The following is an 11,768-nucleotide window of genomic DNA, read 5'->3' as shown; positions in this document are numbered from 1 at the left end:
CGTTCGTTCCGCTGAGGAACGGACGAACCGTTCCGCAAATGCCAGACCGTCCGTTCCAGGTCTGGAACGGACGGTCCGACTTACGGGCAGTTTTCGGTTTTCGCGTTTTAAGGGTTTTGGGCAATTCTAATTAAAGAGAGAGCCGCCACAAACCCTAGAGGAAGAACCTTATACGTCCCAGATTCAGAAGAGAGCTTAGAGAAGCTTGATTTTGAGTTCTAGTGATTGGAATATCGATTCCAAGTCAAGGACATCGGTTTTTTTTCTTCACGAATCCTAGCAGATACGTTCCAAAGCGTTGGAATTCATCCCGCCGGTGTGGATACGTGTAGAGGAGTTGTGCTTTCAACTCTTGGTGATTAAAACAGGCCCTGGATCGATTGATACTTCCAGATCTTGAAAGAACGAGGTAAGTATTCGAATCCCACGACGATATACACGATTGTTCGGGTTATTGCACAATTGGTTTTTGTGTGACGTTTGGCTAGGTTTAGATCTTTCCTTCCGCTGCATGAAACCTAGAAACCAAACCCTAGATCGATGAGATCGCATGCTAGGAACCCGAAGGGAACCCCAACAGTCCGGTCTGAGGATCAGTCCGTTCGGACTGACTTGCATAGTCCGTTCGATTTGCGTATCAGTTCGAACTGAGTGCTGGTCCGACCGAACCCGATTTATAGTCTCCGTTTTTCCCGTTTTTCCCGTTTTTCTACACATGGCGGTTCTCGTGCCTTTTTCCGGTACTGTACAATCCTTTTTTGATGATAACACGATTGTCTAATTAATTATTTATCTCTGAAAATAATTAAATATTCAGTTCGGGTTTCGAGGTATTACAGGAGTTCGTATTGGTATGTTACCGGTCAGATATTTGGGGGTTTCAATTGGACCTTAGAAGCTCAGAAGGGATGATTATAATCTAAAGAAAATGAAGTTTAGAATGATTTGAAGAAGAAATCTATTTTGGAATGAATTTGATTGAATAGCCAAGAACAAAAGGGGTTGAAGAGGTGATGGAGTTTTTAGGGGATGATTACTATAAATCACTTTATTCCTATATCATAAAATATACAGCATTATGTTTACATATATACAAGAATACAAACTAAGGGGAAAAAGCAACTTAGAACGGCTAGAATGTAAAACAAGGAAATATAGATATGTTACGGACTAAATAAGGAAATTTGCTTGATATGATGATCCATTTGCCATACTCTTGAGTCTGTGGCAAATTCTTGACAAGAGATGACGAGATATGGTTGTTGCTTGATTAGGAAAGTAATCCACATGCCATGCATTCACATGTTATTGTATTCCCATGTATGAGAGACGTTAGTTGCCTTAGTGTCTTTGTATTCTTCATGTTCGTTAGATTCCGCTAGATCCATAGCATCATCGTTTTCTTGTCCATCAACATTCTTCCTCAAGATTGGCTTGGAGAAATGTCGAAAAGTCAATCTTGACAAGCGAATGCCTTCATGGTTGCATAGACCCGTCCATATGTGTTTCATCTCCTTCCATTGTTGCTCATTCGGTTTTGAAGACTGATCATATATGAGCACACATTTTCCCCCTTTATATCTACGATTCTTCTTTAAATCCGTATCGAAAGTCTGTCAAAACTTATCAAACCGATCAAATAACACAAAGGAGGCCAATGCACTCCGTTTAACATAAGAAACCAAAAATAAGACTGTAAAAATATGACTATAATCAAACAGGAGTAGATAAAGAGTTTTACCTTTGATACGAAGTTTCACCTTACATTTCCCCTCAGACCAACGGTCTGGGAATAAGTAGGCAGAAAATTTCTCCTTTAACCGAACGAATCCGTTCTATGTCATATTGAATGGATTTGGACAGTAGCATCATCGTCTTGGTCCTCGCTTCACTTTGGAAATTATGTTCCTCTTGGAATAGTCACTAGACTCACTAGAATAGTCCGTCCGGCTGCTCTTGCCCACCATGGTTTTCGTCTCTATCCATCCCTCAACTTCTCTTGTTCAATCTCTTCCTAAGATCTGGTCATTTTCAGATCGCACAAGGGTTTCGTCTATCTCTATGTTTTCGTCGTTATCCATTTCGGTTTTGATGGATGTTTTGTTTTCTGTGGGAATTGTGGGTGTTTGTTCCTCTTTGTAGTGCACTACTTTGTTCTCATCTTATTGATAGATGGCCTCATCTTTTAGCCTCTGCAAAACTTTTACACAAAAACCATAATAAGCATCATTATAGTATTCGATTTCGCTATACTTACATTGTGTTCTCCCTTGTAGCAGCCTGTCCAACTTCACTTTGCTCACCATCGCCCTACCTTCATTAATCGACGGTAGAGATTCATCGTTTAGTATTTTAAGACTCAATTCGTTGAAGGAACCATCTAGCATTGAGAGGTAAACGAGGGGTGCATTCATGTTGGCCCTTTCACTGCTACTTGATGCGGGATGAAGTGCTTCAAGTTTTGACCACAGAATCGTGCTCTCACGTTTTATCTGCTCCAAAGTCATCTCATTTATGACGTTACGGATGAAATTGAGAGTTCGTACGTACATGAAGATTTCGAGGATTTCTTCATCTCTTTTGGACATATGAGCCTCCATTGATGCGATTTGGTACAACGGAAAAAAATGAATAACAGAGGGGTCCTAGAACCTTAGTGCAGTGATGCCATAAAAAAATTTATGGAATGATTTGTTTTATTGATAATTAAAATAATATATAAATAGATGAGAGTCTTACATTTAATAAGTAAACTAAATATATAAATAAATATTTTTAAATATATATTTTCTGGATTTGGTAAGATCTCTATTATATGATATATCTCGTAATATTCTTCAAGATCCGGTATATCTCAACATTCCCCTTCAAGTTGGAGTGTGAAGATCATGAAATACCAAATTTCCATAAAAGATGATCAAATGCATGTCGTTTGAACCACATCATCTTGTTTACTTGTGTTAATAGAAAATATAAAAAAATCAAACGAACGACTGCACTACAAATTTGGCAATACACATAAATTAAAGAAGCGTTCAATGATAACAAAAAGGACGACAATCGCGGTGTAAAAAAGGAGTCTCGGGAATAACTCTGATTCATTCGAGATTAGAAGGCAACTATACGAAAGCTTTAGTGACAGCAATTTTTTTTGGCAAGAATAAGATGATTGGTTGTTATGCGAATAATCTTTGGAAACATGTGGAATTATGAGAGAAAATAAAAAAATAAACAAAATGACTCTCTTATTCTTAATAGAAAAAAACTCTAAATGATATCACCACTGGATCGGTGTATCATCATCTTCATCTTCATTCTCATTATCAACGATTATTTTTTTTATGAAAAGACCAACAAACTAGAAAAACCCAGAAGCTCTGATACCATAAAGAAAATAAGAAATTTAGAATGATTTGAAGAAGAAATCGATTCTGAAATGAATTTGATTGAATAGCCAAGAAAAAAAGGGGTTGAAGATGTGATGGAGTTTTCTTGGGGTGATTACTAAAAATCACTTTATTCCCATATCATAAAATATACAGCATTATGTTTACATATATACAAGAATACAAACTAAGGAGAAAAGGTAACTTAGAACCGTTAGAATGTAAAATAAGGAAATACAAATATGTTGTGGACTACATAAGGAAATTTGCTTGATATGATGATCCATTTGCCATACTATTAAGTCCGTGACAAATTCTTGACTAGAGGTGACGAGATATGGTTGTTGCTTGATTAGGAAAGTAGCCATGCACATGTTATTGTATTCCCATGTATGAGAGACTTTGGTTGCTTTAGTGTCTTTGTATTCTTCAAGTTTGGCAGATTCCGCTAGATCCAAAGCATCATCGTTTTTCTTGTCCGTCAACATAATCCCCTCATCGAGAGGGTGAAGAGAAAGCTGACCTCCTGGACTAATAAATACCTATCTTACCCGGCGAGAATTCTATTGATCTCCACGGTGATTTATGGTATGGTAAATTCATATGGGGCAGAGTGTTCTTGCTTCCAAAATTCCTACCAAGGGCTCGCTATAAGGAAATTGGAGGATTTCAATGCCCTATTTAGACTGAAAAATATTTAGCTAATTTTCAAGGAATCGGATTCTCTTTGGGTGGTTTGGCTAAAGCAACACATTTCCAAGAGTAAAGGATTTTGAGGTACATTTCCGAATCAGAAGCAATCTTGCAATCTACGGAAGCTATTGGGCTTCAAACAACAAGCGGGAAAATTTCTGCTATATAAGTTGGGTAATGGAACCTCCGCTCACTTTTAACATGATAATTGGACAGGCTTGGGCCCTCTCATTTAAATCACAGGGCCCTCCGGGCCGAGGCTGGTTAATGTCCCTCTCCATTCATATGTTAAGATAGCGGTGCAAGGTTCAGAACGGTCGTTCCCGAGAGCTCGAACGGACAATATTCAATCCATCTTAGCCAGAATTACTTATATCTCGCCTCCTAATGTAGAAACAGGGCCTGATTTATTTGAATGGAAGGCGTCATCTACCACTTACATGCAAGTCTTTTCTCTATCATCTATTTGGAATTCGATCAGGGTTGCATCTCATGTTGTTCCTTGGTCCCGAGCAGTCTGGCCGAAATTCACCACCCCTCGGCTCAGCTTCTTATTGTGGCAAGTTTATCTTGGTCGGCTACCTACCATGGACCGACTACTGCGGTGGAGAATCAGGGAAAACAACACATGCGTCTTATGTCAGGAAACACAAGAATCACACTTACACTTATTCTTCCAATGTGAGTATAGCTATGAAGTTTGGAGTTTCTTTGCATCACCGTGTTATGTCTCTCCCCCCTCTTCCTTACTTGATTGCTCTGAATGGCTATTTAGGAATTTGGTGGGGAGAATGGGGCCGAGGAGGGAGTTTGCAAATCTGGTATTGTTGGCGGCAACTCATTTGATCTGGCGAGAACGTACGTAATGCTAGAATCTTCAGGAGGGAGTCTTCTTCGGTTGGTACAACTCGCATCAAAATTGACAGGCTTGTTCGGGACATCATCCTTTCTCGGCGATAGGTTTCCAATCTACCTTACTTCCTCTCTAGAGGACGAGTGGCTATCAATCATCTCTTCGATCCAGTCCAGCCTACATCGCTAAAACTTTTATAGAAGATATTTTGTAATCCCATTGATGGAATCCTATACATTTGTGGTTGGTTACGACGTACTTTCGGGTTGTACACGAACAATTTTTTGATTCAATATATTTACGGTTACCAAAACAAATATAGAGAAAATGGGGTAGACAAAACAAAGCGCAAGATCATAGAGAGGAAGAATAAATGCCTTGTCCTCTACAAACCCTAAAAATATCTCTGTCTTTGCTCTCTAAATTTTGAGCTCTAACCTTTTTCTTCAAAACGAAGCTCTTTTGCTTTTATATATGTATGAAATTCGGTCTTTGGTCCGTCTGGACTGGGTTCAGATCGATCCGAATTGGTCTTCGAGTGTTTCGTAATCTTCCAGAGTAACTTGTTCCAGACAGATGGTTTGCTTTCGGTCTCAAGACTAATTTGGGCTTCAGTCTATGATATCCGGTTACTCAAAAAAAATATTTCAGACAGGCCGCACCTGCACCGATCCGGACTAAATCTCTAATAATTACATTGCAACATGTTCTCCCAATGCCAAATTTTTCGTTAGGTTTCTCAATCAAATTCGTATAAGTTGCCAGCCTTGATTCTTTTCGTTCAAAACGAAGCTCTTTTGCTTTTGTATGTGTATGAAATTAGCGCATTTGTTCCAAAACAGTGTAACTTTAGCGTGCTTCCGCAGTCTTTGGTTCGTCTGGAGTGGGACCGATCCTTCGAGTCTTTCTAATCTTCCAGAGTAACTTGTTCCAGACAGACCGCACCTGCACCGGTCCGGACTAAATCTCTAATAATTTCATGTCATGATAATTAATCCGAAAAACTAGAACAATTAATAATACAACCACTTCTAGATTTAATTCTCCTACGGTATTAAATTTGATTTTTATTTTATTTGGTTGGTGTCAAATTTTGTTAACAAAAATAATTATTTTAAAAATAATTTTCTGTTTTTATTTAGTTTTTATATTCTATTTTAAAAACAATATATACTTATTCAGTTTTTATACCATATTCAATTTGAGAACAGTAATGTGTAGTTTAATTCAACCGAATAAAAATACTCATCCTGATTTTTTAATAAACATATATAATAAACTTAAATCAAAACCCAACACGATCCAAAAAAATTACAAACAGAAACAAAGATTCCATTTGACAAAATGGAAAAAAAAAGGTTTTTTGATATTACCTTAATAAAACCCGAAAATTAAAACCGAACATAGACAAATCAAACCGAACCGAACCGAACATCAAGATTCCTTTGAAAACAGTTTTGTACGGACAAAACCAAAAAGTCTATCCTACAACAAAAACGCCAAAGTAGAAAAGACTTTTTGTTGTTGTGAACTATTTTCTCTGACTTAGCGAAGCTGTTGTCTCGACGTGCTTCAAAAGGATTCTATAAATCTTGTTCTTCACTCTCTTACAAGCTTCTGCTTCTGTCTCTGTCATAACCTCGCCTCCTTTGTCCATGGCGTCTAACCAATCACTCACTCGCTTTATCCTATGCATCGTCTCCGCCATTCTACTGCTGTTCATGTCTTTCCACCTCGTTGCACTATGAATCTCATCAAGATACTTCTCTACATGGCCTAAGTACCATCCTCTCTCTTCGTTCTTTAGCCAGCTCTCGAGTTCCGACACTGTTTTACTCAATGTATACTCCTTTCTTGTACCCCATTTTTCGGTTTCCTCGCTGTTATTGTCGTTCCGAGAGATTAGGGAGATGGCCTTTTTCTCAGGTGTTTGATTTGGTTTGGTTCCTGGTAAAGACACCGGGTTCAGATCCGTGGCTATTGCTGTTTTGATCCATAGACTCGCCTTTTCGCGTCTATCGTTCCGTAAAGTTAACGTGTCGGAATTGGCGTCGGATGTTCCGGATAACGTCTTCGTTATCTGCATGCTCTTGCATAAATCGTCTCGGAAACTGAAGAATTCGCCGATTGATGGATTTTGATTGTGGAATTCTTCTGTCTGAAGCTCTGAGTATGATCTGCCATTGAATAAGCAAGCCAACGAACGTTCAGATAATCATATGTGTTTCGATATTATATATTTAAGTATAATATGCAAGAAACGTTTTGAGGTCTATACCAAACGTTTCCATTGAAATTTAATTTTGAAGGTTCATATTCTCTAATAATTCTTTGAACCCTAAATCAATATCTATTCTATACATCAACAAAAAAAGGTGTAGTGAAACCCTAATTCAATCTTTATGTTACCTTAGACATTTGAGCAATCTTTCGGCGGCGGGAGCTTCGATATTATATATTTAAGTATAATATGCAAGAAACGTTTTGAGGTCTATACCAAACGTTTCCATTGAAATTTAATTTTGAAGGTTCATATTCTCTAATAATTCTTTGAACCCTAAATCAATATCTATTCTATACATCAACAAAAAAAGGTGTAGTGAAACCCTAATTCAATCTTTATGTTACCTTAGACATTTGAGCAATCTTTCGGCGGCGGAAGCTTGTAGTAAAGCCTCGGCGGCGGCGTGAAGAGCGGTATCTCTTTGCCTTAGAACTTCCTACGTATATATAGTAAACCCTCTAAGACATCATCTATTTATGAATCAAACAAGCATATTTAGTATATGAAAAATGTGACCACCTTTCCGAGATTTACGACTTTGGGAGGAAGTGAATCCCATAGAATCGATGTTTCGGTCCAGCTTCTTTTTCTCGATATCGAGCCCGGAGATTCCAAGCCGCTTTTAGGCGGAATAGAAGACTCGGCGTTGCTTCTGGACGATGAAAGATGCGTCTTACTCTTACTCCCATGACTTGAACTATTTGCCCATCTCGGAGATTCTGCGGTCACTTCTCTTCTCCCCGTCCGAACACTCGACTTACTGTTAATAGTACCATAACGTGGAGAAGGAGACGGTGATGCCTGAAAAATATAGAATGCAACTCTCAAAATTTTGATTTCGCGTATCCCCTTTGTGATCAAAATTGACAATATCTTTCAAATCCAAAATTGCAATTCCTTGCTTTTCCTTATCATTTCTTGATTTAGTAACTCTAGGGTTGGAAAAAAAAACTCGTAAATTTTGGATACCGTATCCGACCCGACCTACGGATTGGGTACTGCTGTCATTAGACATTGATCGGGGTACAACACCGAGAATACTTGGAAATCGGATTTGGATTTGGCTAATGGAATTTCAGTTCAAGTATTTGGATTGGGGTTAATCGAAAATTTTAGATTACGACTCAAGTTAACTTGTAATATATGACATTTATTTTCGGAGAAAAAAAGCAAATTTCGTATTCAAACGAAAAATATGTCTATATACGAGTTCTAAATGGTTTAAGTACTCTAAAATGATCTACTATACGAGAACATATACGTTTGTAATAGCTTTTATTATGGATAGTTATAATGTCTTACTAGAGAACACTTACGATTAATAGACCGAAATTAGATTTTGGAGCTAAGGTCGTATATAGAAAACAACCCACAAGGTCACACAAAATAAAGATGGAATGAATAAATGTGTAAAAGACAAGTTGATGAAAAAATCGATTGTTGCTCAAAAACATGGAGACTTAAATCAGACCAATTTGGCTGCTGCTCAAAAACATGGATTTGGCTAATGGAATCTAAGTTCAAGTATTATAGCCAATTTAGATCTGGATCAGATCCATTTAGATTTATGCAAATTGTGAATTCTGTAGAAATCAGTGTTTCGAGAGTGCTTAGAAAAAGGGCTCGTCCCAACTGCTTAAAGTAAGTCGGCACATGACTTTAGAATAGTTCTAAAGTCCACAAACAAACTCATGACTTTAGAATTGCATCATGTCATGAAGATTTAGAAATGTGATGTTTATGTGAAATGCCTAGTTCCAGACAAGTTGTCTACCATATTTAACGAGTGTTTGTTTGTTAGATATCCTAAAAAAATGAAAGGATATTATTTCTACAACCAGACTGAGAATAAAATGTTTATTGTTCAGAATGATACTTTTCATGGAAAGAGAGTTCGTTTTCAAGGAAAGATAGTGGGAGAAGAATAGATCTTGAAAACGCTTAAAAACCATACGCAACTGTTAAGCCAAGTAAAGATGTCAAAATGGTTCAACCTTTCTCTCAAACTATTGAGACTTTGCCTAAAGTGAGTGAACTTCCGAGATATGGGTAGCATTCGCCAAGAATTTGTAAGATATAGATTTTTCGAAAATGGAAATAAACTTATTTTTTTGGAACATGAAGAGCCTACATCATATCCAGAGACAATGACGAGTTTCAATTTTAAGAGAGATGGTACATGGTTATTTTGTGGACCAATTTAGATTTGAACTAGACGTATTTAGAACAGATCTAAGGTTTAGAAACAAACCTAGCCTCCTAGAAACACTAGCCGACACGTACGACCCAAGGAGTTGGATTTCATCCTGTAGATACCTGCAAAGGATGTTGGCATGGTTCAACACCTTTGTGGTGATTGTGAATCTTTGATCTATAGGTGCAGATCGTGTGATTGTTGAATCCCAAAGATTCAAAATGTTTAGTATATTGATCCCTGAGATCTATAGCATGCACGTTCATGCTCTAAGATTTGAAAAAATTTTGTTTTGTATTTTGTTAAATAAACCCTAGAACCAGATCTTTATGTGATTGTGAATCACATGATTGGGATACAGAAAACCCAACATAGACACCAAAACAATTCCGAAATCGTATAATATCTCATGAGATCCGAGACTTTAGTTAACCTAAAAATCTCGAATGCTCGATTCGTACCCACCCCTAATTAATATTCCCTCTAGGCTAAAGCTCAATAAGTGTTGTATCGATGTCAAAGGTTACCTTAGTGTATGTTTTGATATGGCATTATGAATGAAAATTATCGACAAAATATGGATATAAGATATAGGGTTTCCTTTAGAATGTTGTATAAGATTTTATTTTTAGAGATTGGAGTACTTACGCTTACAGTTGAACTTCCGCGAGATATACGTTTGGTGTCACGCTTAATCATCATCGGCTCCAACGATTCACGTCTCCTCGTGTGTTCTGGTAAACCTATACTACTTCTTCGCCTCGACAACGATAAGGACGAGGAATTTGTGACCATGGATTCGGTATCGTCCTCCAATACCCTCGAAAGGTTATTTGAAAACCCGAAATCATCAAGTTGAATCTCGGAGATGCTTGGCGAGTGCCATCTTGTTCTCCTCGGCCTCTTCACTTGGTGGTTCGGTTTGTTAGGTGGCGGCTTCGACGAACTATCGGATATACCGCAGAATTTCTCGATCCTTTCTTTCGGTATGAGATCGATAGGATCGCCAGTACAAGGCCTCCGGCCTGGTGTTGGCCTTATTCCTTTGATCGTAGGGACTGGATAAGCGAATTCGAGTTTCTCGACGAATATCAGTTGCCCGATTTGCAACGTATCGGTAAGAACAAGATCGTTCTCCTCTCGGGGCAACGAGACATACATCGAATGCGTCGAATCCGATATTCTCAAGAAGAAACCTTTGCTCGGCCACAACCCTCCTGACGGTAAAAATGGGATTATGCTTCTTATCTGCAACAAAACCGGTCTGAAATCAACGTCTCTCCGAACTTTTCCGACACCCATTTCTTCTAAAAGCTTGAAAAGAACGCCGGGTTTCAGCTCCGTCATTACGAGAGAACGATGTTTGCGAAGTTTTGTTTCAGAAAGAAGAACGCACACAAGGAAGAAGATGTACATAAAAAGAACACCCGGAAGTCTTTGTATCTAAAAATGTTTCTTGTCTTGCAAGAAACAAATGAGAAAGAACTTGGATAAACAAAACCCTAACTTTTTCGTCTTCCTTGAGCAACAAGAAAAAAAAAACAGAGTTTCTCTGTTATTTTGGTTGTTAGTTTTACCCTGTTTTGCCTTGGTGTCTGAGTTTTTCTATTTACTTTTTTTGGCCTTTTCTATATATTTTTTTTGTTGAATACATTTAGTCATTTAAGAAACCGAATTCTTTTTTTTTTATTTTGTTAAAAATAGTAAATTATAAGCCGCCTAAATATGGTTGATCATATAACTTTAGCATTGAAGTGCACAATTCATCATTGTCTTTCATCAATAGATTTAAAATCCCATCAAAGAAAAATAAAATACCATGTTAAGTCTTTTTCAACGATATTATTTGTTGAAATACAAATGACAATAATTCAACTTCGATCTTGCGTCTACGTTTCACGTTTCTAGTATAAATTTTTTAGTTTTTTGATAATTTCACTAATTATTGGATTTTCCCTACTTTCATAGAACTTCGCATTTTGCATTACAAATTATCTTCAAAAAGGTCCATTAAACAATATAAAATTACATGAAATACATAAAAATCACAACCCCATTTGAATTTTGAGCCCATATTGATGACATGTATATATTAGTGTATTTTTGTATATTATATACATTATATTATATGATATTTATACGATTATAGGCTTTATCATATACAATTTCACTCCGATCTCGATGTTTCTATATTTTGTAGGAAAGAACGGAAAACGAGCTTCACCAAAATACTTTCATGGGAATCAAACGAAAACGTATGATCGCGGAAATCGTTGGGAAAAAAAAAAAAAAAATTTTGAACGATTGCGCTATCGTTACACAACGATAGCGCCATCAACAGTAATGTGTAGTTTAATT

At 37.3% G+C, this 11,768-nt stretch overlaps 1 protein-coding gene across 2 annotated transcripts; it reads right to left on the bottom strand.

Annotated features, from left to right (window-relative positions):
- Window positions 1–6,234: 6,234 nt before the first annotated feature.
- Window positions 6,235–10,917, bottom strand: LOC104825386. 2 transcript variants are annotated; one of them, XM_010557712.1, is made up of 4 exons: window positions 10,059–10,917; window positions 7,736–8,017; window positions 7,561–7,652; window positions 6,235–7,109 (listed from the first exon to the last, which is right to left on the bottom strand). In XM_010557712.1, exons 1-4 carry the CDS (start codon window positions 10,824–10,826, stop codon window positions 6,464–6,466), a joined length of 1,788 nt encoding a protein of 595 aa, XP_010556014.1. In that variant the 5' UTR covers window positions 10,827–10,917; the 3' UTR covers window positions 6,235–6,463. The 2 variants fall into 2 exon arrangements, with proteins under 2 accessions (XP_010556014.1, XP_010556015.1); XM_010557713.1 differs by having other exon boundaries at window positions 10,065–10,917.
- Window positions 10,918–11,768: the final 851 nt, after the last annotated feature.

Source organism: Tarenaya hassleriana, unplaced genomic scaffold (genome assembly GCF_000463585.1).
Source record: "Tarenaya hassleriana unplaced genomic scaffold, ASM46358v1 Cleome45, whole genome shotgun sequence".
Classification (NCBI taxonomy): domain Eukaryota; kingdom Viridiplantae; phylum Streptophyta; class Magnoliopsida; order Brassicales; family Cleomaceae; genus Tarenaya; species Tarenaya hassleriana.
This window is presented reverse-complemented; position numbering and strand designations above follow the sequence as displayed.